We start from the raw sequence: 27,072 nt of genomic DNA on the forward strand, positions 1-27,072 counted from the left end.
ACTAGCTTCTTACCACTTCAGTCTCTATAGCAGGTGGTGAGAACAGTAAAAGGGGCAGAGAGAGCAGCTGTGGAAAAACCAGCCAACGGTACCGGCCCCTCTACAAAATGATGAACTTTAAACCAGTCAACACTAATCTCCTGACCTGTTGGACTCAAAGTAAGACAACGATGGGGACTGTTGTGACAGAACGAAAGTATTATGAGTCATTTGCCTATAAAAATAATATACTGACAAAGATTGGGAAGAATGAAGGATGAAAAGTGGTAGAACACAGATTCCCTAAGTTTTCACAGGTGGAGTAAAATAAAACGTTAAGGTAGATCAAAAGTAGGAGGATGCGTATTTTAAGATGTAAAAGTAAAATCCAGAAGAACTAAGAAAAACAGCAAAGTCAACTAAAATTGGGTGTGGAGGGGGTGAGAGGAAGTGGAAAGATTCTAATTTTGTCATTGCTCACAGTGAAGAAAGACCACACACACACACACACACACACCCCAATGCAATGAAAACACACACCATATTGTGAAATATAATTTCAAAAGAAACAATAAAAACAGAAAGCATAACATTAAAATGTTGATAAAACTAAAGTGAAATATATCTGTCATAGGAATGAATTTAAATGTGCCTGTTCTACATATTTTTTAAAAAAGCAATTATCACATCACATCACACAGTAAAATCCAACTATTTTCTGGGAATATAAGAGACATGTTAAAACAAATTGACTGAGAAAGTCTACAAATGAAAAGATGCGCCAAGGCGAATGAGACCAATGGAAGGAAAAAGAAAGCAGGGCTTCAATTTTAATATACAGCCAAACTGAATTTAGGACAAAAAGCCATAAACAAGATAAAGAGAGATACTTTATAAGGATAAAAGATGTATTAGACAAGAATGATTTAGCAGCCACAATATTCTACATATCATATAATATCGCATTATAATTTAAACAGCAAAAACCGCAGAACATGAGGAGAAATACACAAATACTGACCTATACTAAGAGATTTTAATTCACCTCTCTCGGCCAGGGTAGATTCAATGTATAAAAATATGTAAAATTTTAGAGCTGTCCTGTCTAATGTGGTAGCCAATAGCCATATACTGCTATGTACACTTAAATTAATTAAGTGGCTCAGTCGGTAAGGCATGCAACTCTTGATTTTGGGGTTGTGAGTTTCAGGCCCACATTGGGTGTAGGGATTACTTAAAAATAAAAAAAAATTAAATTAATTTTAAAGGGAAATAAAATTGAATACTCAGGGAGTTACAACTAGCCATATTTTAAGTGCTCTGTAGCCACATAGAAGATCTGTTTCATATAATTAATGAATCATTATATCCATCACAAAATGGCAAAAATCACATATACACACAGCAAAAATGGAAGAAAAACATTCTCTGACAGTAGGCCAAAAAGTCAAAATCACTATTTCAGAATATCTAGAAAAGAATTATATGAATCCAACAGAGTACAGCCATCCCAACTGCTAAAGAAATTTAAGAGTCATTAGTGAGGGTGCCTGGGTGGCTCAGTGGGTTAAGCCGCTGCCTTCGGCTCAGGTCATGATCTCAGGGTCCTGGGATGGAGTCCTGCATCAGGCTCTCTGCTCAGCAGGGAGCCTGCTTCCTCCTTTCTCTCTCTGCCTGCCTCTCTGCCTACTTGTGATCTCTCTGTCAAATAAATAAATAAAATATTTTTTAAAAAGTCATTAGTGATAATGGTGAAATTCTAAAGTCTTCCCATTTATGCCAGGAACAAAGGCAGTCTCACTATTAACACAATTATAATTGCTTCTGAAGTGTTAGGAAAGGCAGCTAGACAGGAAATTGAGATGAACAGTGTAAATATGAGAAATGAAAAGACAAGATGGTCATCTTTTGCAAATGTTATGATCCTTTACTTAGAAAACCCAAGAGAATTTACAGAGAAACAGAACTCATTATCAAGTTCTTTGACTTGGCAAGATATAAGATAAATATACTAATCAAGGTTTTATGAAGAATCAACAAGTAAACTTAGATCTCTATCTCACACCACACATGATGTCATTCCAGCTGGATTTAATATGATTTTAAGGTAATTTATGTATGAACAAAAAGTATTTTCCCATTGTAATTTTTGATTGGTTGTTTTTCTAATGTAAGAAAGTTACCAATTTTTATAAATTAATTGTACAACTCAATCCAAGTGGGGATGATTTTGCTCTCCCTCCTGGGGACATCTGGCAAGGTCTGGAGACATTTGTTTGTCCCGAGTCGGGGAGAGGGGTGCTACTGGCATTAGTAAGCAGAAGACAGAGATCTGCTTTAACTCGCTCTCCCCACAACAAGGGATTATCCGGTTCCAAATATAAATAATGCTGAAATTGAAAAACTGTGGTGTAACTCCACACCTTGGTTGAGTTATCATATTGCTTCTAATACTTTTTCCAGTTCATTTTCTGTCTAATTGCAAGAAATAAGGATATATCCTTTCCAGTATCTATACCTCTTGTTTGGTTCTGTTTTGTAACTGCATTTGGTGGACACCGTCAGAACGATGTCTGCGCGGAGCCTCTGAGCTCTCTCTGTTTGAGAATTCTACTGTTGTGGGGTCCTACTTCCTACCATTAAGGACCTAAAGACCAGACACTTGTTTTCCCAGAAACCTCGTTGCCAGCATGCAGGTGTCTGACTGAACTCACACTGAGATTTATAAAGACATCAGGAATGGGTCAGTGCTCATTTGGATGGCTTTGGCACTGGACCAGGCTGTCCCTAGGCAAACTTGGTGACCATTCTCCTTTCATTGTTTCCTTGGGTTCTGACCCATTTTCTAAACTTTCTACTTTAGCTTTCTCATCCAAACTGTCAGCTGCCCCATGTCCTCTGAATGAATTCCTTTTTTTTTTTCTTTTTAGTTAACCCCAATTGGTTTCCTTTGCAACTAAGAGCCCAACTATTAGAATGTTAAATAATAATTGTGATAGCAGGGGGCATTGTCTTTTTTCTGACTTCGTTGGCAATAGCCTTTTGTCTGCACACATTCATTCATTCATTTACAAAACAAATACTGAAATCCATGTGTCCAGTCCTTTACCTCCAGTTCCAATCCAATACCACACAGGTCATTCTAGTTTCTGCTTTCCTCTATGTGTCAGTTCCTTCTCTGAAAATGAGAAATCTGTTTCCCATTATCCAAAATATATTTACTTGTTTCATCAGACCCCCTGAATGTAACTAGCTCTCCCTCTCAGCCACCATTCCCCTCCAGTGTGGTTGCCCTCCTTATCCTGCTAGTCTGTTTTCCCTGATGGGATGTTCTGAGAGCGAACACATGTAAACGCCCTCCTCATCTTGCTCAGGTTCTGACATTCCTCTGTGACATTCTGGACTAGATACCCTCCTCACTGTGTTTGAGACACCCCATTCCCAGCCACCTCTCTGCCCAGGTATCCATCTAGCTCTGCCACACCTGCGCCCTACTGCTCAGAAGGGAAAAAGAAAAGAAGAGAAAGGAAGGAGAGGAGAAAAAAGGAGAAGATGAATTCTGGATATATTCTGAATGCAGAGCTGAGGGGATTTCTGACAGGATGTAGGGTGAGTGAGAAGGAGAGGAGACAAGGATGGGTCTGAGGTCTTTGACCTGTGCACCTGCAAAACAGAGTTAACTCCTGAGATGGGGAAGTTTGTGGGAAGAGCGGGCATGCAACAGAAATGTAGAGTAAGGCTTGGGCATGGTGAGTTTAAGGTGCATATTAGATACCCAAGCAGGCAATTAAATGGAATGAATCTGGAGCTTTGGGGAGAGGACCAGAAGGAGGATACACATTTGGGAGTTATCAATATTGGATAGTATTTAAAGACTTCGAACTAGAAGGAATTGCTTTGGGAATGTGTAAAGATGGCAGAGTGAAGTGGTCCAAGTGATGTGATTTTATGTGGTGTCCGGGAGTGAATGGTCAGAAAAGAATTCTTGAGAGGTTTTGGTGCAAAAAAGGTGATTTTATTAAAGCACAGGGACAGGACCTGTGAGCAGAAAAAGCTTCACTAGCGTTGTGGGGAGTGACTGTTTATATACCTTTTTTTTTTTTTTTCAGATTTTTTTTTTTTCAGATTTTGTTTTTATTTGATTTTATTTTAGAGAGAGAGAGAAAGAGCAAGCAGGAGTGGGAGGGGCAGAGAGAGAATCTCAAGCAAGCTCCACGCTGAGCTTGGAGCCCGATGAAGGGCTCTATCCGAGGACCCTAAGGTCATAACCAGAGCAGAAGGCAGACACTTCACTGACTGAGCCACCCAGGTGCCCCTCTGCCTTTCCTTTTGCTTTTGTTCTCCTTACCCATAAGGAGTAGACCTTGGAATAAGCCAATGCAGTGTTTTGCAAGGAAGCATTTAACTTACTTTTGTTTTATATGACCTGACAGATAGGTAGGTAAGTAGAATTTGAAAGACTTTTTTTTTTTAAGTTTGTTATTTTTAGTAACCTCCACACCCATTGTGGGGCTTGAACTCTTGGCTGTGAGATCAAGTCCTGTGCTCTTCCTTCTGAGCCAGCCAAGCACCCCAAGTAGACTTCTAAATTAAAGAAATAATCTTATATAAGGGGATTTTTGTTGGGAAAGGCACCTGGATTTTAGGAGATCCCTTTGGCCATGGTGTGTTACCATATTAGAGTTATAGTGCTGGCTTTATACAAATAATTGGGAAGTTTTAATTTTTATATTTAGTTTACTTTGAGTCAGAATCGTCTGTGTGTTGATAGTTTAAAATAATTTAGTATGGGGCACCTGGCTGGCTCAGTTGGAAAAGTGAGTGACCCTTGGTCTTGGGGTCATGGGTTTGAGCCCCACGTTAGGTGTAGAGATTACTTAAAAATAAAATCTTTTAAAATTAAATAAAATAACTTAATCTGATTCTGTCAGTTTATTTCATAATTACCAATCTATTTAACAAATTCAATCTCTTCCTAAGAAGAGTTTTTGCAACTTATGTTTTGGAAAAGTTCCTCCAGAACTCACTTTCCCTTTCACTATTTCCACCTTTTTGTTCTTTCCCCTGCATCCTGTGTGATTTTCCTGAACTTGGAATCTGTGCACTAGTTTTTATTTTCTGTGTGCCAAGCATTGTACTTTATGCTTCTAAGTCCCATTTTAATTTTTCATTGTCATTGTTTTCTCTTTAATAATTTACCCTAGATTTACTAGCTCCATTTGTATTGTTTTCTTATATAAGTTTTCTTTAATTTCCTTATAAGTGGGAAGCTGCTACAGCCTACGATTTGTGTGTGTGTGTGTGTGTGTGTGTGTGTGTGTGTGTTTGTGTGTGATGCAGTTAATAAATTAAAATACTCTAAAAAAAAGAAGGGGGCCTGGGTGGCTCAGTGGTTAAGCCTCTGCCTTCAGCTCAGGTCATGATCTTAGGGTCCTTGGAATGGGCTCTCTGCTCGCCAGGGAGTCTGCTTCCCTTCCTCTCTCTCTGCCTGCTCTCTGCCTACTTGTGATCCCTCCCTCTCTCTCAAATAAATTTTAAAAATCTTTAAATCTTAAAAAAAGAAAATCTTATTTTTAGGTAATTTCTACATCCAAAGAGGGGCTCAAACTCACAACCCCGAGATCAAGAGTCGAATGCTACACCGACTGAGTCAGCTGGGCACTTCTCCTTATATATATATATATTTTTAAAGATTTTATTTATTTATTTGACAGAGAGAGATCACAAGTAGGCAGAGAGGCAGGCAGAGAGAGAGAGAGAGAGAGGAGGAAGCAGGCTCCCTGCTGAGCAGAGAGCCTGATGCAGGACTCCATCCCAGGACCCTGAGATCATGACCTATCATGACCTGAGCGGAAGGCAACGGCTTAACCCACTGAGCCACCCAGGCGCCCCTCCTTATAATTTTTTCATGCTCTTTTCTTTTTCTACTTTATTCTTTTTTTTTTTTTTTTTTAAGATTTTATTTATTTGACAGACAGATCACAAGTAGGCAGAGAGACAGACAGAGGGGGGGGGGGAGAAGGCTCCCTGCTGAGCAGAGAGTCCTATGTGGGGCTCGATCTCAGGACCCTGGGATCATGACCTGAGCTGAAGGCAGAGGCTTTAACCCACTGAGCCACCCAGGCGCCCTTCTTTATTCTTTGTCAAAATTGTGTTGGAAGAGAGAGCTGGAGCATTATTAGGCGTCTAAGTTGGGAATCCTGTTCACTCCCGACTTTACTGGCCTACCATGCTGAGAGCACTTTGTCCAGCAGGGGGCAGACTTGGACCTTGATTGCCTCCCCGGCTCCGGTCGAACAGGGTCTACTGTTGAGAAATGAAGAGTGAAACTCTGGTTAGAGGAATTTTTGGCTTGATGGGGCAGTGCATCTATTTTCCCAGCGGATGCAAAACTAAGCCCCACAACAGAAAGGCAGGTATAGAAAATGAGCTAGGAGACATGGGGTAAAGGACAATAATGGGGCAGGTATACTGAAAAACGGTATCTGGGCTTTGGCCCCAGGTCCAAGGAGACCACAGCACCTGCTGGGAGAATGCCCCACAATAAAGCCCGCAGGTCCTGCTCGGTCCCAGCTGGTTTCTGTCACACGGGAGTGCCAGATCATCAACATTTTCAAGAGAGGGCGGACATTCCGATTATGGAGAGATCTCCAGATGATAAGCTGTGACGAATGAATTAATTTTTTTTTAGAAACCTGTGTGTAAATAAATGCAAACTATCATCTAGAATGTTTTGGTGAATGACACAGGAATCACTGTATTTACATGGCACTGTCTTTAATTACACTGAATAGTGAAATATTGAATGCTGTTCCCCTAAGGTCAAGAAAGAGACAAAGATGTCTATTTCACTTCTTCTATTTCTCCTTCTCCTTCTCCTTCCTCTTCCTCTATCTTCCTCCTCCTTCTTCTCCTCCTCCTCCTTTTTCTTCTTTAAAATATATGGTTGTTTTTTTTTTTAAATTTTAAAAGTAATCTCCACACCCAGCATGGGGCTCAAACTCACAACCCCAAGATCAAGAGTCTCACTGTCTTCTGACTGAGCCAGCCAGGGGTCTCTATTTTCATTCCTTCTACTCAGAGTTGTGATGAAACTACTGGAGGCTTCAATGAAGCAGTGGGAAAAGGCAGTGTAATTGGAGAGGAAGAAGTAACATCATTGTTTCCACTGACAAGATCATTTACATAGAAAATTCAAAACAGACAAGCAAACTACTGGAATTAATATGTAATTCGGTAGAGTTACTGTAACCAAAGTCCACCTACAGAAATGATTTCTATATCTGTATTAGCAAATGTCAGAAAATTAAATAAAAAATACAATATCATTTTATTTAAAACATTTTAAATATCATTTTAAAAAGCAAACCAAATCACGACATTCCTTAAAAGTAAAACTAACCAAATTAAGACCTTGACACCTGAAACTGAAAATGTTGCTGAGAGAAATTAAAGAAGCCCTCAGTAAGAGCTAGGTCATTCAATTTGAATATTTAATTTGAATATTCAATATTTTAAGGATAGCAATACTTCCTCAAACCAGGACCAGATACTGAGGGGTTTTCCCCCAAATTGAATCTCTACACAGACAAGGCAGTACAGTAAATGAGTGGGGCAGACTAGCGTAAGGAAAGTACCTGACGGATGGTCCCTGCATTTGGCTTTAGTAGAAGGAGGCATTGGTGCATGGTGTGGGGGAGCACAGCGGTATAAAGGCAGTCAATTCCTGTGCAGCCCCGGCTGACTGCTACCAGGCGAGAATACTGGATCTTTTAATTTCTGAAGAAATATCTTGGGGTGCCTGGGTGGCTCAGTGGGTTGGGCCTCTGCCTTCAGCTCAGGTCATGATCTTGGGGTCCTGGGATGGGGCCCTGCGTTGGGCTCTCTGCTCGTTGGAGGGGAGGACCCTGCTTCCCCCACTCTCTCTGCCTGCTGCTCTGCCTACTTGTGATCTCTCTCTCTCTGTCAGATAAATAAATAAAATATTAAAAAAAAAAAGACAGAAAGAAATATCTTGAAGGACACCTGGGTGGCTGAGTCCGCTAAGCAGCTGACTCTTGATATTGGTTCAGGTTTCATCTCAGCGTCATGAGTTCAAGCTCCATGTTGGAATCCATGCTGGGCATGAAGCCTACTTAAAAAAATAAAAGTAAATTTAAAAAAATATATACATAATATACATACTATTATAATATTATATTTTAATATATAACATTATATATATATGTGTATATATATATATATCTCCCAATATTGAAATGTTTTAAGTTTATTTGTTAAAATATTTCCAAACCAGTCCAAACAAACAAAACACAAATACAACCTAGCCTGTTTGTTGGAAACCAAGTGAAGGGGAGAGAGACTCTTCACAACTGCCTGGTTTTATCTTTGGCCCTGAAACCATTGCCGGTGAAGTGTGGCCTCTGTCCTTCCTGTGTATGACACCTGTGCTAGGTGGCACCTCACAAAATGTCCTCCCTGTACTTTAGCTTCTTTGCATTGGACTGTGTCCTAATGCAGAGTGTGTTACCATTGTTCTCACCTCCTTCTGTCACCTTCAGTTATGTCCAGCTTTTGTGCACCAGATTGATACCTTCAGGCATTTTAGCCATCATGCATGGAACAAACCAGAGGTCCCCCAAATCCTGCAGCCCCCCAGTTTTTTTAAAATCTAGAGACTAGAACTGGAGGCCCCATGCCACAAAAGTACAGTATATACAGCATTGCCCACTCTGCATATTATTTTGGAGAATTACAGGAGATGATGCCATTCTCCTAATCATCACATGCATTGTGATGTCCTTTCCCGCAATATGGGAAAAGAAAGCAAAACTTCTTGCATTCTTTAGCACTTTATTTATTTATTTATTTATTTATTTTTAAAGATTTTATTTATTTATTTGACAGAGTTCACAAGTAGACAGCGAGGCAGGCAAAGAGAGATAGAGGAGGAAACAGGCTCCCCGCTGAGCAGAGAGCCCGATGCGGGGCTCGATCCCAGAACCCTGGGGTCATGACCCAAGCCGAAGGCAGAGGCCTCAACCCACTAAGCCACCCAGGTGCCCCTCTTTAGCACTTTAATCCGATGGTATTATGGGTAACATATGAAACATTCGGGGACAGCAGTGGGGAATGACCCCACGGAAAAGAAAGTAACCTAAAGGGGATGTTAACCTGCACAGTCCATCCCTACCCCATGGGGCCTCATAGCAGCTGCGTCTCCTATCACATCTCTCCTAAGGAGTCCGGCTTCCGTCCTTACCACCTGTACTGCCACTGACACCGATGCTGCCCTCAGTCTTTCTCTCAGCCAGTCTTGGGGGTCACAGGATTTTATCAGGTGGAGTTATATTAGCCTACTCTTTAGCCCAAGCTCCCGGCTAATCCTGGCTTTCTGTTTAGATCCCCAAAAGGCCATTGATTTGTTCTGAAAAGGAAGTTTGTAGGTCCTCTCCCTGAGATGAATTGTGTGGTCCTCTGTGAGTGTGGTTGTTGCTCCATACGCCGAGAGACTGCATATGCAAGTGGCGGAAACTCAGACGTATGTAAAAACAGAACTCTCACCCATAAGCCACCAGCCTGGAAGCCAGCCTACTGCCGACAAATCAGACTTGTGGGAAATCACACCACATCTCTGACAATGGATTCAGGACACCAAACGCTAACCCCTGTATGGAGCAGCCACACATGGCCAGGACTTGATTAATAACTGATGGCTTCCCTGGTTTTTGCCCCTGCTCTCAATTTAGGACCAAACAGAGAAAGCCACTGTGTACCCTAACCGGTCAGTTAGGGAGTCTCCCTTCTAGTTAACCCTCCTCCAGCTTCCTCAGATCAACAGCCTCCAACCAGGACACACACAACCAGGAAGTCTTCTCTTTTCTCCTCAGTGAAGCTTTCCCAATCCTCTGCCCGCCTTCGAGTCCCTGCCCAAGTGCCAGTGATGGTGGTCGACTCCCTTCCTATAGCGAGCTCCGACTAAGTAACTTCTACCTGCCCTTGGTTGGTTGGTTGTTATGGACTAAACGTTTGTGTCCTCCCATCCTAAGTTCATCCTAAATGCATATGTTGATGACCTAACCCCCGTGTGATCAGTTGGAGGGAAGCCTCTGGAAGGTGGTTAAGTTTAGATGTGGTCCTGCAGGTGGAACCCCCGTGATGGGATTAATGTTCTTTTTTTTTTTTTTTTTTAACGATTTTATTTATTTATTTGACAGACAGAGATCACAAGTAGGCAGAGGCAGGCAGAGAGAGAGGAGGAAGCAGGATCCCCGCTGAGCAGAGAGCCTGATACGGGACTCGATCCCAGGACCCCGAGACCATGACCCGAGCCGAAGGCAGAGGCTTTAACCCACTGAGCCACCCAGGCGCCCCTGGGATTAATGTTCTTAATAAGAGGAAAGACAGAGACTGGTGAGCAAGCCCACTCAGGAGCTCTCTTTATCTCTCTTTCCCTCCCCCTTTCCCCTTCCCTCCCCCCATTTCGTTTAAGTGGCCACCCTCTGTTTTTTTTTTTTTTTTTTTTTTTTTTTTAATGGAAGCGCAAGCTAAGATTGGTTTTTATTTCTACAACTGGGTTTGGTCATGTTCATCTGATTTTGATAGGCATCAGAAACGGGCTTATGCATGAGCATATGTCAGTGTCTTTCCTGAAAGTCCCTGAGAGGCTTATGAACTGTGAAATTGAGTTTCACAGGGAGGTTTGGGCAGCCTCCGGGGCTGAGGCGGAGTAGGTAAGGGGGTATGGGCACGGTGGTTAGAGGGGAGGTTGTGTTAGAACTTTTTCAGGTACATGTACCATCAATCCAGTTCAAACTGGCCTAATGGAGGGGAAAATAGTACTAACTCACTACAGTTCTATTCCCGATTTCCAATATGTGGGTCTTCTCTTTACACATTCAGGAAATTCCCCAACACTAGCGAAGTGTCCTGCAATTCAACTTAATTCTGACACTAGTTACATGGAGATAGCCTCAGATCTACAAGTTAAAGGCTCAGTCCCACAAGGCTGCCCCCTTCCCCTACTTCCGATGCCAGTCATAGGTCCCAGGTTGTCACCTGTGCTCTTGAGCCATGGGTTCTAGATCAGAGGCTCCCGGAGCCCCTCCTTGGGTTTAGTTAATTTGCTAGAGCAGCTCACATTCTCAGGAAAACTATTCACTCACTAGATTACCAGTTTATTACAAAGGATATCAAAGGATACAAATCAACAGATCAGAGGTACATAGGGTGAGGTCCTGAACAAAGGAACTTTCCTGTCCCTGTGGAGTTTGGGACCCTGAATGGTGGCATGTGGATGCATTATGGTTCAACCATCTGAAAGGTCTCTCTGGACCTCATCCTTTCAGGTTTATATGGAGGCTTCATTATATAGGCTTGAGTGAGTAAATCGTGGGGCATTGGCATTTGAGCTCACCCTCCAGCCCCTCTCTCCTCCCTGGGAGTCCGGCTGGGACAGAAAGCCCCAACACTCCAACTGCATGGTTGTTTCCCCTGGCAACCATCTCCCACCCTTAGGTGCTTTCTAAGTCACTTCGTTAGCAGAGCAAAAGGCCTATTTATCCCCTCTCATCGCTTAGGAAATTCCAAGGGTTTTAGGATGTTGTGCCAGGAACTGGGACAATGACCAAATATATATCTCTTATTATAAAAAACAGTATCACACTCTGTTAGCTGAAAAGTTTTGAAATATGCTGCTTCTGGCAGAGAGGGTTCTACAGCTTGGTCAATGTCACTGAAATCCTTTTTAAAAAATTTGCTACCCCCATAGCTCTGCTTTCCTCTGTGGGCTTTGTTCTCAGGTAGGCTCAAGTCCAGTACTGGGTTTTGAGAGCTCGAGACTTGAATCTTTCCCATTCAAAGACCTCAGGAAAGGGGCACCTGGGAGGCCTAGTGGGTTAAGCCTCTGCCTTCCGCTCAGGTCATGATCTCAGGGTCCTGAAATCGAGGCCTGCATTGGGCTCCTTGCTCAGTGGGAAGTCTACTTTCCTCACCAACCACACACTGTCTCTGTCTGCTTGTGATCTCTCTCTCTGTCAAATAAATAAATAAATAATCTTAAACAGACAAACAAACAAAAAAACAAAGACCCCAGGGGAAAGAGAGCAGCCATTTTTCCCAAAGGTCTAGCAGAAGTCCTGGAAACTCTTCTGAGGCAATTGGATATAGGCTCATCCAGGTCCTGATAAATTGACAAGTGTTATCAGTGATGAAATATGCCAACTGGCCAGTGTCAGTTCACAGATTCACCCCTGGAGTAGGGAATGGAGTTGATGATGGGAGGATGGTCATCCTCCAAAACGAAATCAAGATGCTGCTTTTATTTTTATTATTTTTAAAAGATTTTTAAATTTATTTTAAAGAGAGTGCTCAATGCTATGACCTTGACATCAGGACTGGAGCCAAATCTAAGAATCAGATGCCTAACAGACTGAAGTGACCCAGGTACCCCAAGATACTGCTTTTTAAAAAAATTAATTTATTTTTATTTAAATTCAGTTAACATATAATGTATTATTGGTTTCAGAGGTAGAAGTCAGTGATTCATCAGTCTTCTATAACACCCAGTGCTCATCACATCACGTGCCCTCCTTAATGTCTATCACCCAGTTACCCCATCCCTCCAGCAACCCTCAGTTTGTTTCTTATGATTGGGAGTCTTTTATGGTTTGTCTCCCTCTCTGATTTCACTGTGTTTTATTTTATCCTCTATTCCCCTATGATTTGTTTCTTAAATGTCCCATATCAGTGAGATCACATGATAATTATCTTTCTCTGATTGACTTATTTCACTCAGCATAATACTCTCTAGTTCCATCACGTCATTACAAATGGCAAGATTTCTTTTTTTCGATGGCTGAGTAGTATTCCATTGTATATAGATAACACCTCTTCTTTACCCATTCACCTGTCAGTGGACATCTGCGGTCTTCCCATAGTTTGGCTATTGTGGACATTGCTCCTATAAACATTGGGAAGCACATGCCCCTTCAGATCACTACATTTGTATTTTTAGGGTAAATACTCGGTAGTGCAATTGCTGGGTCATAGGGTAACTCTATCTTCAACTTTTTGAGGAACCTCCATGATGTTTTCCAAAGTGGCTACACCGGCTTGCATTCCCACCAACAGTGTAGGAGGGTTCCTCTTTCTGCGCATCCTCACTAACACCTGTCATTTCCTGACTTGTTAATTTTAGCCATTCTGACTGGTGTGAGTTGGTATCTCACTGTGGTTTTGATTTGTATTTCCCTGGTGCTGAGTGATGTTGAGCACTTTTTCATGTGTCTGTTGGCCATTTGGATGTCTTCTTTGCAGAAATGTTTGATCATATCTTCTGCCCATTTCTCCATTGGACTATTTATTCTTTGGGTGTTGAGTTTGACAAGTTCTTTATAGATTTTGGTTACTAGCCCTTTATCTGATATGTCGTTTGCAAATATCTTCTCCCAATCTGTTGATTGTCTTTTGGTTTTGTTGACTTTCCTTTGCTGTGCAAAAGCTTTATATCTTGATGAAGTCCCAATAGTTCATTTTTGCCTTTGTTTCTCTTGCTTTTGGAGACCTGTCTAGCAAGAAGTTGCTGTGGCTGAGGTCACAGAGATTGCTGCCTGTGTTCTCCTCTAGGATTTTGATGGATTCCTGTCTCCTATATAGGTCTTTCATCCATTTGAGTCTATTTTTGTTCATGGTGTAAGGAAATGGTCCAGTTTTATTCTTCTGCATGTGGTTTTTCTTTCAATTTTCCCAATACTGTTTGTTGAAGAGTCTGTCTTTTTTCCATTAATATTCTTTCCTGCTTTGTAAAGATTAGTGGGTCATAGAGTTGAGGGTCTATATCTGGGCTCTCTATTCTGTTCCATTGATCTATGTGTCTGTTTTTGTGCCAGTACCATGCTGTCTTGATGATTCAGATGTGTAATAGAGCTTAAAGTCTGGAATTGTGATGCTACCAGGTTTGTTTTTCTTTTTCAACATTCCTTTGACTATTTGGGGTCTTATCTGGTTCCATATAATTTTTAGGATTATTTGTTCCAGGTCTGTGAAAAAAGTTGATGGTATTTTGATAGGGATTTCATTGAATATATGGATTGTTCTAGGTAGCAGAGACATTTTCACAATATTTGTTCTTCCAACCTATGAACATGATATGTTTTTCCATTTCTTTGAGTATTCCTCGATTTCTTACATGAGGGTTCTATATATATATTTTTAAATATTTTATTTATTTATTTGACAGAGAGAGATTACAAGTAGGCAGAGAGGCAGGCAGAGAGAGAGAGGAGGAAGCAGGCTCCCTGCTGAGCAGAGAGCCCGATGCGGGACTCGATGCCAGGACCCTGAGATCATGACCTGAGCCGAAGGCAGCGGCTTAACCCACTGAGCCACCCAGGCGCCCCAGGATTCTATATTTTTCTGAGTACAGATCCTTTACCTCTTTGGTTATGTTTATTCCTAGGTATCTTATGGTTTGGTGCCTTTCCTCACCCCCATGGCCTCCCCTACATTTCTGGGATCCCTAGTGCTCCCTCATGGCTCTGTCTTCCTGTGCCGTTGTTCTGTTGTTGGTTGGTTGGTTGGTTGGTTGGTCAGTCTTTTGACTGTTCAGATCCTGGTTTCTATCTAAAAGTAGCATCTTACTCTCTGGAAAACTCAAAAGACTCCACCCCAAAATTGCTAGAACTCATAGAGGAAGTCAACAAAGTGGCAGGATATAAAATCAATGCACAGAAATGAGTTGTGTTTCTATACGCTAACAATGAGAGAGAAGAAAGAGAAATTAAGGAGTCAATTCCATTTACAACCACACCCAGCTAAAGTGTAGCTTCGGTGCCTCCCTTCCCTACAGGTTTCTACCCTGTCCTCGATTTCACGATTTCACGCTGAAAATTTTCTTAGGTCGGCAGCCGTGGGAATGCAGGAGGAACAATAAAATGGCCGCTGGGCCACCATCTTCCTGGCCGCCCTCTTCCTCTACCCATGACTCTCCTGCAAGAAGGACATGCTGAGGACATGTCACCATAAGTAAACCTCACATAGGTATTACATAAGTGATACCTATGTGAGAAACAGGAACATCAGGACTTTCCTACCCTCCAAGCACCAAATACCTTACCTTATATGACTGTGAACCTATGCCCTGTCTGTCTTAACCCAATAAAAGCTCACTCAACCCCTTCCCAGTGCAACTTCCCCAACTCTCCTCTCCTGAGTCTTCCTGAGTCAGGAACCTCGCCCAAGGGCGTCTTTAATAAATGTTGCCTTTCTCCTATCTTGCCTGGTGTCCTGTGTATCTCTCCTGTAAAACCTTACACTTGTCAGCCCTTCAGTAGTTTTCAGATTTGCCATGATTTTCCCTTTCTGTTTGTGGTTGTTTTCAGCAGGAAGGTGGGTCTGATGCCCACTGGAGATGGTCCTCACCTCTCTTCTGTTTTATCTCGTGCAGTGTGTGATCACACTCAGGCCCACAGTTAAATATGACCCGTGTGGTGACATTCCAAGTTCATGGGTGCCATTGGACTTTTTCTAAGCTACAGACCTACAGATCAAGCACCCTCTGTCTAATTTTTCCACTTGTGTGTCTCTAACCCAATATGTCTGAGATTGAGCTCCCGAATTTCTTCTTTAAAAATCTCTTAAAGATTTTCCCTTTTCCTGTAATGGCAGCTTGCAGCTTGCAGCTTGCAGCTTGCAACCACTCGGGAGAAACACATTGGTATTGTTGAGTTTTCTCTTTCTCTCTTAATATGGATCTGATACACCAAAAAATGCTGCTAGCCATCAACTTCCCACCAACCCACCATGTCCACCCAGACCTGGGCACTCCCATCTCACAAGCAGGGCAACACAACAGCCCCAGAGAAGTCTGGGCTCAGTCCAGCAAGCAAGGGGTCAGGGGAAAAGCAAATTGGATCCTGTCCCTTTTCTGCTCGAGTCCTGCACTGCCCTTCACACCTGTGATACTATGATTTATAATAAGAAATATGCACCTTTGGTCCATCCATCCCCATTTCCAGCAGGGAGCTCCTAAAAGCCTTAGAATTTACTAAGTGTTGAAAACAATTAAGGTGTCTTTTGTTATGTTAATGAGGTTACATTTGGATAGCAGCTGAGGGTGGGGGCTGGTTGCTAAGGGAATGGAGCTTTGGCTGAAAGATTGGGACTTTCAGTCCCATCCCCTTGACCTCCAGGGAGGGAAAGGGGCTGGAAGTTGAATAAATCACCAATGGCCAATGATTTAAATCAGTAGATTGTTTAAAGCAGATTCTTCTTCCCAGTGTGGTGGGCCTGATCCAATCAGTTAGGACCTGCATGGGAGGAAAGTGTTGACCCTTGCACAACTAAGGGGAGCTCTTCTTGCTTCATTGCTTTCGAGCTAGGACATCATTTTTTTCTGTGCCTTTGGACTTGAACTGAAACATTGGCTCTTCCTGGGTGTCAAGCCAGCTAGTCTCTGGACTAGAACTCACCATCAGATGTCCTGGGTCCCCAGCTTGCCAACCGCATATCTTGGGACTTGTCAACCTCCATAATCATAGGAGCAAAATCCGCACAATAGATCTCTTTGTATATGCATAGGATGTGATCCAATGGGTTCTGTTTGGAGAATCCTGACATTTTCAGGGTATTTATTAATACACCCAGAGTACAATTCAAGTTCCTATGGCAGCCTTCAGAGCTCTTCAGAAGCTGACCTAGCGTAACTAACTCTCAGACCTCCTCTCCTTCACTGTTTCCTATGGCTCACTCTGCTATGCTGTCATCCAGCCGTCTGCCAACACACCTACCCTCACTTAGGACTTCCGAGTGTAAAGTTTTTCTGGCGAGATAAACACAACACTAGGCAAAGTGGGTGCAAGGCAAGATTTATTAAAAACACTCTCCGGTGAAGTTTCAGGGCTCAGGAGAAGGGGAGCCAGGAAAGTTGCACCGGGAGGAGGTGGGCACCCTCAGGCGAGGTTCCTCGACTCTGGAAAGCAGAGTGGCAGAAGTCGTGCCCAAGGCAGGGAGGAGGGGGCTTTTAAGGGATCTCGAGGGGAGCTCAGGGTTCTTTTGATAAGTTTCCCTTATTTGGATATCTCGCCTGCTTGTCGGGGTCCCACTGGTCCACTGGAGCCAATCAGATTCCTGCTTGGGCCTTTGTTCTCCTGTCCAAGCTCAGGTCTTGTGGCAGGAACTTTCGCCATCTTAAGTAGCCCTTTCTGCCAGCCCAACACCGAGAGCACTAGTCTTTCACAATGGGTTCCTTTTGCATGGGTGCCCACTGGATCTCTCACTTTATCCACATCTTCACTTAGATGTCATCTTTTCCATGAGGCTTGCCCCAGGCACAGTTTTCTTTTTTTTTTTTTAATTTCAGAAGTCTTTAAAGATTCCTCTTACGTTTTTCTGGTTTTTTAGGGGGGTTCCCCTAAAATATATCACTCTCTCAGGAATAGTGCATTTAAAATGTTTTATTAACTGTTTGTCTTCTAACTAGAGCTTCTGACTCATCTTTTCTATCCTCAGAGCTGACCCTTTGCTTTATCTCTAGCCCAAAACAGGGCCTGGCACATGGGAGGTTCCAGGAAATATCATTTGGATGAACAAATAAATGCTCAGTGAGTACCAGGCACTGTCCTAAGCATGCATGAACTCATTTAATGTCCCACAGCATTTGTAGTAATGTCCCCATTTTGTAGATGGGCAAACGGAGGCACAGAGAGGTTAGCAGAATTTAGTAAAGTCGAACAGGGTGGGTGGTAAGTGGGTAGACGTCTGGGTTCCAACTCCATGCCCTCAACTTCCACATTCCAAATGCCCAGCTCTCAGGTCAGTTCTGCATCAACACCAAGGCCATAGTCTGAGGCTGCCTCGGATGAGGACTATGGTGGGACCGGGGACCAAAATCCAGGAGGGCAGGAGGCCTCAGGGTCACTGGTGGGAGCCATATCTCTTGTAACTATCATGGACCAATGGATTTGTCCGTGAGAACTTCTCTCCTGACAGAGGGGCAGGAACGGCCACCTGGCCCCTCAGCCCGGGAGCCTCTCCTTAGAGGCCCATCATGTGATGATGCATTTGCTCCAGATCTCTTCCAGTGCCCAGAGGTTCTGATCCCCGGGAACTGGCCAGGTGGTGTTCTCTTCCCTGTGCAAACATAGGGCAAGAGACAGGGCGCCTGGGTGGTTCAGTCGGTGAAGTGTCTGACTTCAGCTCAGGTCGTGGTCTCAGGATCTGGTATGGAGTCCTGTGTGTGTTATGCCCCAGTTTTCATGTTTGAGAGACCACCAAGGAGCCAAGCATCAATGCAATCACACGAGGATTTATTTGACAAGCTTGAGCTTGGGCTCAAGTATACCCGACACAGCGGAGTAGGGACTTGGACCCTGAGGCTACTTAATTAAGGCAGGGGTTTTTATGGGTCATTACAAGAGGCTGGTGGAGTGGGGGGGCTGGGGGGAGAAGTTTCACACTTTTCTGCAGTAAGCTGATTAGCTGTTGCTGGGGTGTTGCAGGGTGGGGGACTTTCTTGGAACTAAAGCAGGGTGAGGGTTTCTGGAACTAAAGTGAAGTAGGGGAAAGCTCAGCCCTTGGTCCCAGGGGCCTGAGATGGCTGCCGAAGCTAAGATGGCTGTACTTAAGCTAAGGCTAAACCTGAGGTGGGATGGCCTTAATTTTTCTCGGCCTCCACATGTGCAGCCCTGTGTCGGACTCCCCATTGACCAGGAGTGGTCTGCTTCTCCCTCTCCCTCCGCCCCTCCCCCTGTTGCACTAGGGAAGTGCCGCCCTTCTGGGGCCTTATCCTCCTAGCCAAGCCTCTCACCATCTGCAAATAGCAGGGAGGAGGCAAGACCGGTGATTTCTGAACCCCCTCCCCATCCCCCGCCATGGTCCATGCTGCCCAAGTTCCCTTTATCCCATGACCATAGCTCTGACACGCAGCTTCCTGTTGGGGTTTCCTTGGCCTCACCCCCTGATTTGGGCCATTTCCTTCCCCAACAGAGGGACCTGAATGCCGGCTGATGCAGACATGGTGTCCCTACTGCTGCTGCCCCTGCTGTGGGGGGGTAAGTAGGCCAAGGGGGAGGTCTGGAGGGCACAGTGGGGGTGTCCCAGAGCCACAGCTGAGCCTCTGTGTCCCCACAGGGTCCCTGCAGGAGGACTGGGGGTACCAGCTTCGAGTGCAGGACACAGTGACGGTGCAGGAAGGTCTGTGTGTGCACGTGCCCTGCTCCTTCTCCTATCCCTGGAGCTTGTGGCCTACCGGTGAGAGGCCCTACATGTACTGGTTCCAAAGTGGGGACAGCTCCCATAACTCTCAGCTTGTGGCTACAAATGATCCAACAAAAACCGTGAAGACAGAGTTCGGACACCGGTTCAACCTCGTCAGGAAGCCCCAGGAAAACGACTGTTCCCTGAGGATCAGAGAGGCCAGGAGGAGCGACCAGGGACTCTACAAGTTCCAAATAGTGAAAGACTATGTGAGATATACTTACAGAGACAAGCAGCTGAACCTGCAGGTGGCAGGTATGGCAGGGGCCCCAGGAGAGCTCTGGGATGTGGAGACCCCCCCACTCTTAGAACAGCAGCAGGACACTGGAACATTCCCTGCTCCAAGTCTTGGGGCTGGGATGGTGGGAAGAGACATGGGGGCCTGGGGTCAGCTTGTGTCCTGAGGCCCTGGTCCCTGTCAGGGTCACACTCAGGGGACCCAGCGTCCTGGGGCCCAGGCACCTGCGTCTGTCCTCCTCAGCCCTGACACAGGAACCCGACATCCACTTTCTGGAGCCCCTGAAGTCTGGCTATCCCACGAACCTGACCTGTAGTCTGCGGGGATCCTGCGAAGAAGGAAGACCTCTCAGCTTCTTCTGGATGGGGGGTGCTCTTGACTCGCTGGACCCCCAGACCCTCCACTCCTCGGTGCTGACCCTCACCCCAAGGGTGCAGGACCATGGCAGCAACCTCACCTGTCAGGTGCACCTGCCAGGAGTTCAGGGCACCGTGGAAAGAACCATCAGGCTCAATGTCTCCTGTGAGTGCTGGAGGGATGGCTGGGTCCCTCAGAGCAGTGAGGGGAAAGGGGTCAGTCCTGGGATCCTTTTTCCAGAGGAGATTGGGGGAAATTGGAAAGCCCATCCCTTCCACTTATGGGGCTCCTGGAACAAAGAGCCGAAGCCCACCCTGCCCCTCACCACATCTTCCTTCCTCAGACGCTCCACAGTTGATGACCACACGCGTTTTGCAGGGAAACTACACAGGTAGGAAAGATCCTCTCGCCTGGGGTTGTGATGAGAACAGGGTCTGCCTGCTCAGGGCTCAGGGCTTGGAGATGAGACCCTCCCTCACTCCTCAGCCCCTTGAGTCTCTGTCTGCCCCCCGCCCCGCCCCACCTCACCAGGGTCGCCCATCGTGGACCCAGGATAGCTTTCAGCTCCTGCCTCTTTTTTCCCTCTAGTTTGTGTGTATTATGTATGTTTCATTTTAATTGCATTCTAATCAACATGTACCAGTATTAGTTTCAGGTGGACAACATAATGATTTGGTATTTGTTTGCACTGCAGAATGATCACCACAGTAAGTCTATGTAACATCTGTCATCACACATAGTCACAAATTTTTTTCCTTGTGATGAGAACATCTGAGGTCTACTCTTAGGGACTTTCAAAGAAACAGTCTAGCACTATTAACTATAGTCACCGCATGTGTTACATCCTCAGGAGAGGATGTAACTTACTTATTTTATAACTGAGGTTGGTGCCTTTTGACCTCCTTCCTTTTTTCATTAGCTGTAGAGTTTATGGTTGTTTTCTTTTAAAACTGATTTATTTGATCTCTTCACCTTAGAGAGATGGGGGAGAGGGGTAGAAGGGGAAGGGGAGTCTGTTTAAAAATTTTTCATGAATTTTTAAAAAGATTTTATTTATTTATTTGACAGACACAGATCACAAGCAGGCAGAGAGGCAGGCAGAGAGAGAGGAGGAAGCAGGCTCCCCGCTGAGCAGAGAGCCCGATGTGGGGCTTGATCCCAGCATCCTGGGATCATGACCTGAGCTGAAGGCAGAGGCTTAACCCACTGAGCCACCCAGGCACCCCTTGTTTATGAATTTTTGAGAGGGAGAGTACACACGAGTAGGGGGAGGGTCAGAGGGCGAAGCAGGCTCCCCACTGAGCAGAGAGCAGGAGGCAGGACTCTATCCCAGGACCCTGGCTGGGATCATAACCTGAGCCCAAGGCAGAGGCTTAACCAACTGAGCCACCCAGGGGGCCCTAGAATTTATGTATCATTGTAATAAAACAGACACAACGTAAAGCTTACTGTCTTCACCATGTTTAAGGCTAGAGCTCAGCCGCGTTGGAGGCTTTCAGTGCTGCTCCTGCAAGACTCTCTCCAACTTGCGAAACCGAAACTCTATGCGCACCAGACACTGACTCCCCAGCCCCAACCCCAGCCCCGGGCAGCCACCCTTCAGCCTCTCATCTTCCACCTCTGTCTCTGTGAGTTTTGCGGCTCCAGGTTCTGCTCCCCATGCTTGAATTTCTGTCTGCACTTCTTTGTGGCCGATCTCGTCATCTTCTGTTGGACCCTTCCACGTTCTCAGTCCCCCTAGCTCTAGCCTGGACCCCTGTTGCTCTCTGTGTCCACTTTCCTGAGCATCCTCATTCTGTCCCCTGTCTCCCCCTGTGACCCCATCCCTATGCTGACCCTGTCCTGGTGCCTCCCACAACTTTCTAGCTGGTCATGGGTCAGATGTGCAGCTGCCTCTTGCTGATGCCTCTCTGTGTTTGCTACTTAACCCCAGCGGCAGGTCTGGACCCCACTCTGGGTAACTCCCCTTCTCACCAGCTGCACCCATGAGTCCGCGAGTCTTGAGAACTTCATTTCCTAAATCATTTCCCTCCTCTTGCCTTTGGCCCAGGCCAGCTCCAATTTTCTCCTGGACCCTGGACCATTGCTTCAGCCTCCTCCTCAGCCTCCCTGCCTCCTGTACATCTCTCTGTGGCAGGCCGCACTTGGCCCAGCAGGATCTTTGTAGACCCAGCGCTGATTCTCCATTTCCCCTGCTCATAGCCCCTACCGCTTCCCAGTAACCTCTGGGCAAAGCCCAGTGCCCTCAGCCGGGCTCCAGAATTTCTGACCCTGCCCTCTGTCCCGCCGTGATCATGTCTCTGATGCTCCCCGTCGTCCCCACCAAGCTCCAGGGACAAGTGCACTTCCCCCATCTGCCAGGCGGTTTCAGTTCCTGGCACAACTCCTCCAGAGCTGCCAGGCTTTGGCTCTGTGGGAAGAGGGAGGGAGAGATGCCTCTCTCGGCTCCACCTGCTGGTGGTGACTCTCTTACCCAGTCCCGAAGATGCTGAGCAATGGCATGTCGCTGCCTGTCTTGGAGGGTCAGTTCCTGAGCCTGGTCTGCATCGCTGACAGCAACCCCCCTGCCATGCTGAGCTGGTCCCGGGAGGGCAAAGCCCTGAGCCCCTCCCAGCCCTCGGCGCCTGGGGTCCTGGAGCTGCTCCACATAGGGGTGGAAGATGAAGGGGAATTTACCTGCCAGGCTCAGAACCCCCTGGGCTCCCAGTGCATCTCCATCAGCCTCTCTGTGCGCAGTGAGTTGTAATACAGGTTTGGGGAGGGGGGCAGCCTGGTCAGGTGTTTGGGTTGTGGAAGGGACTGGGGTCTGGGGACAGAGCTTCAACCTCTGGACTTCCTTCTGCAGGAAGCCCCTCTTCCTGCAACTGTGTGAGTGAGAAGCAGGAGGGCTCCTGGCCCCTGGTCCTCACCCTGATCAGAGGGTTTCTCATGGGGGCTGGCTTCCTCCTCGCCTATGGCCTCACCTGGATCTACTACACCAGGTGAGTGTGAGCGGGCCCAGCCCTCTCCCGGGAAATCTGCTGACTGGCCCCGAGTTCCAGGTGGGGCTCAGCCATCCCATCCTGCCTGGAGTTAGAACTACATGGCAGCTCTCTGATCTGAGACCCGTGTTGGTTCTGCAGGTGTGGGGACCCCCAGGGATCGGGGCCGAGAGGCCTGAGTGAGCCTCTCTCCTTCTCAAGACGGGACTGAGGTGTGGACCTGGAGCCCAGGGGGACAGATATGAGATGTCACGGTCAGCTTCTTCCTGGAACCTCTCAACTCAAACCTTCTCCACTGTACCCCTGGACTTTAATTTAGGGAGGTGAAGGAGCAATGACACAGAGAGGCCAACATCATCAGAAGTTGCTACTTACGTTTCCCAAGGAAATGGGGCATGCCACACCATGCAGGGCCATGTGGGAAGAAGCACCACGTTTTGGCTGGGAGGCAGAATCAGGTACAGGGGAGGCCTCGCAAAAGCCTTTCCTGGGATTTGTGTGAGAAAAACAAGGCTAGCAGTATAGTTCAGGATCAGTTAGTCTGAGTAATTCTGGGGGCCCTTGACCTAAAGGGGTGGCTCTAGTTGTCTGCTACCTGTCCTTGGTGATTTAGGGCAGGGTGCTTGAGTTAGAGAAAAGTGGTGTTTGGGGCATCTGGGTGGCTCGGTTGGTTGAGCATCTGCCTTCAGCTCAGGTCATGATCCCATGATCCTAGAGCCCCCGGATTCAGTCCCCCTCAGGGCAGGGAGCCTGCTTCTCCCTCTCCTCTGCCCCTCCCCCTGCTTGTGCTCTCTCTGTCTCTCTCTCAAATAAATAAATAAAATCTTTTTTTTAAAGGGTGTTTGTGGGACACGAGCTGGGGATTGGTTAGTTTGATCTGAAAGGTGAGCTCCCTGCAGAACTCTTCACCATCTCTAAAAACTGGCTGGCCCTAGGAGGCACCATCTCTCCCCAGATGGCAAGCTTTTTAAGAAAAAAAGGAAGTAAAAACACACCGTAGCTGATGCCCCCTTGTTTCTGCCAATGGCCAGTCGTCTCCATCTGCTCAGCCTGCCTCTCCCTGCTGGCTCTGCCCACCCCACCCCTCCCACCCTCCTCCATTCCATCCCCAGCCCTGCCCCTGTAAGGGAGCTCCCTGGGCTTACTTCCCATGACCTGCTTAACCCCTGAGTTGCTGGTCTCCCAAACTTCCCTCTCAGTGTAGATGACAGTGCATAACAGAGTCAAGAATGCAGCTTTTCTTTCCCAGATGAGAGACACCTACCTCATAATAATTGCTACAGAACAACACATTTACTTATAAATAAAAGTTTTATTAAAGATGCAACATAAAAATTGATTTTACTGTTTAATGTCTCTGTGGAAGTTTCGAGAGCAAAGCTATATCTCAACCTTCTATCCTTTTTTTGTTGAACATGGTCTAAAGAAGACTTTTTATGTATTCATTGTGTTTGGAGGTCTAACTTAAATTGATTAAATAATCAAATCTAAGGAGTGCAACTAGATGAATGCTTACCTGTGTGCACACCCTTGCTTCCAACACCACCAAGTTCAACATACAGATTCCATCCCCCTGCCCCTGGGGGTCAGGTCCCAGCTCTGAGATGGGAAGGATAGGCAGCGGGCAGGCAGCTCTGGTGGAGATGGGCCAAGAATTGAGACCCCCTGGCAGATGAAGGGGAGCACACCTGTTTCTGTAACTTGGCGGGGATGACCGGGGGCACCAGAGACATGATCACAGCGGGACAGAAGGCAGGGTCAGAAAATTTGGAGCCTTGAGCGCTGTGCTGAAGGTGTTGGGCTTTGTCCCTGGCTCCTTCAAGTCAGCAGAGTCACACGCATGCCAACTCCCTCTTTTCTGTCGATACAGATCCGTATTGCCAGTTTTGGGGCGCTATGTAAGTGGACTCAAGCATTACATATGCATTAGGGTCTGAATTTTTTTCCCAGTTTTACATTTTTCAGATTTATCTATATTGTTATATGTATCAATAATTCATTTTTGGTTTTGGTATTGTTTTTGCTTTATTTTTAAATTTTATATAAAATCAATTAATTACCATATGGTGTAATATTAGTTTCAGAGGTAGAATTTAGTGATTCATCAGTTATAAATAACACCCAGTACTCATTCCATATCGTGCCCTCCTAATGTCCATCACCCAGTTACCCATTTCCTCCAGCTACCAGTTACCCGCTCCGGCAAACTTCAGTTTGTTTTCTATGATTATATGGTTTGTATATTATGATTATATGGTATATATTATATTATATATTATGATTATATGTTTTCTATGATTATATGGTTTGATATTATGGTTTGTCTCCCTCTAATTTCATCTTGTTTTATTTTTTCTTCTCTTCCCCTATGATCCTCTGTTTTATTTCTTAAATGCCACATATCAGTAAGATCATATGATAATTGTCTTTCTCTGATTGATGTATTTCAGTTAGCATAGTACCCTCTAGTTCTATCCATGTCGTTGCAAATGGCAAGATTTCATTTCTTTTGATGGCTGCCTAGTATTCCATTGTGTATATATACCACATCTTCTGTATCCATTCATTGGTTGACGGACATCTGGGTTCTTTCCATAGTTTGGCCATTGTGGACATTGCTGATATAAACATTGGGGTGTCGGTGCCCCTTTAGATCACTATGTTTTTATCCTTTGGGTAAATACCCAGTAGTGCGATTGCTGGGTCGTAGGGTAGCTCTATTTTCAACTTTTTGAGGAACCTCCATACTGTTTTCCAGAGTGGTTACACCAGCTTGCATTCCCACCAACAGTGTAGGAGGGTTTCCCCTTCTCTGCATCCTTGCCAACATCTGTCATTTCCTGACTTGTTAATTTTAGTCATTCTGACTGGTGTGAGGTGGTGTCTCATTGTGGTTTTGATTTGTGTTTCCTGGATGGCGAGTCATGTTGAGCCCTTTTTCTTGTGTCTGTTGGCCATTTGGATGTCCTGTTTTGCTTTTAATTAGTATGCCATGTGTGAATATCCTCCCAGTTGTTTATTCTAAATTACAATGACTGCATTTGTTTCTGGTTTTTGACTTTTGAGAGAGATAACAACCTTTTCAGAGAGAGAGCAACATTCCTTGTTCACCAGGACCACAGAACCACAAGTGAACAACAACAATAAGAGGAAATCATTCCAAACAATTCCCATTTGTCTTTCAAAAGCATACTTTGTCTAAATTGCCCTTTCTGGGGCGCCTGAGTGGCTCAGTGCGTTAAAGCCTCTGCCATCGGCTCAGGTCATGATCTCGGGGTCCTGGGATAGAGCCCCGCATAAGGCTCTCTGCTCTGCAGGGAGCCTGCTTCTCCCCCCCCCTCTCTCTGCCTGCCTCTCTGCCTACTTGTGATCTCTCTCTGTCAAATAAATACGTAAAATATTAAAAAAAAATAAATATATCTCCCTTTCTATACAGACTGGGGGAGAGGGACTCCAGAGAGTATAGTCATGTTAATGAAATTCACTGCTTTAAACTGTGAACAAGACGGTTCTGGGTAAGCTGTTACGGACACCAGTAGACAATAAAGAAAACTTCAAACCCAGAATAGCATGTACCCCAACAACTGGATGGCTCCAATCCATACTTTCAATTTGGATTGCAGTGCAATTGTTTGCTTTCCAGTTAAACACATTGCCAAAGTCTTTCAAAGCAGATTTCTGCTGAGAAATTCAAATGAAAATGCTAAGTCATAAAAAGTGTTGGCTTATATATAGTTTCTAACAGGCTCCAATATTCTGGGTGCCAGAAGGTAAATCTCTCTCAGTTCCTAGTGAAAATATGAGTCTTGTATACACTAAAAAGGTGATGTTACCAGATTCTAGTGTCACCTGTCAAAACACAAATATCTTTAAAAAATGTATCTAGCAGGGCGCCTGGGTGGCTGAGTGTGTTAAAGCCTCTGCCTTCGGCTCAGGTCAGGATCCCAGAGTACTGGGATGGAGCCCTGCACTGGGTTCTTTCTTCAGCGGGGAGCCTACTTCCCTTTTTCTCTCTCTGCCTGCTTCTCTGCCTACTTGTGATCTCTGTCTGTCAAATAAATAAAATCTATAAAAAAAAAAAAATACCTAGAATGCAAGTGTCAGTAAACACTCAGGATGAAGGGCCATCAGAATTAAAAAATGAGAAAAATCCACATAAATTAACTCTCACTAATCTGAGAAATCAATATAATGTATATGTAAATTTTGAAAAACACTGTCTAGCTAGTCATTAGTTTCTAGCTAACTGATGACAGGTCGTTC

General features: G+C 45.2%; 2 protein-coding genes across 2 annotated transcripts in view; both read left to right on the plus strand.

Moving 5' to 3' along the window:
* LOC131817713 (basic salivary proline-rich protein 2-like) overlaps window positions 1-17,579 on the plus strand; it is a 38,388-nt gene extending 20,809 nt beyond the window's left edge. Inside the window, exon 4 of the mRNA XM_059151238.1 lies at window positions 17,513-17,579. Within this exon, the coding sequence (XP_059007221.1) occupies window positions 17,513-17,564 (52 nt within the window). The 3' untranslated portion in view covers window positions 17,565-17,579. The remainder of the gene's footprint in view (window positions 1-17,512) is intronic.
* LOC131817563 (sialic acid-binding Ig-like lectin 14) lies at window positions 17,533-24,148 on the plus strand. The gene is made up of 9 exons (XM_059151084.1): window positions 17,533-17,579; window positions 18,964-19,028; window positions 19,108-19,488; window positions 19,715-19,993; window positions 20,172-20,219; window positions 22,306-22,563; window positions 22,674-22,809; window positions 22,951-23,021; window positions 23,129-24,148. The coding sequence occupies exons 2-8, from the start codon at window positions 18,974-18,976 to the stop codon at window positions 23,018-23,020; spliced, it is 1,227 nt and encodes a 408-aa protein (XP_059007067.1). The 5' UTR covers window positions 17,533-17,579; window positions 18,964-18,973; the 3' UTR covers window position 23,021; window positions 23,129-24,148.
* The last annotated feature ends 2,924 nt before the right edge of the window (window positions 24,149-27,072 follow it).

The sequence above is a fragment of the Mustela lutreola genome, chromosome 16, assembly GCF_030435805.1.
Source record: "Mustela lutreola isolate mMusLut2 chromosome 16, mMusLut2.pri, whole genome shotgun sequence".
Classification (NCBI taxonomy): Eukaryota; Metazoa; Chordata; class Mammalia; order Carnivora; family Mustelidae; genus Mustela; species Mustela lutreola.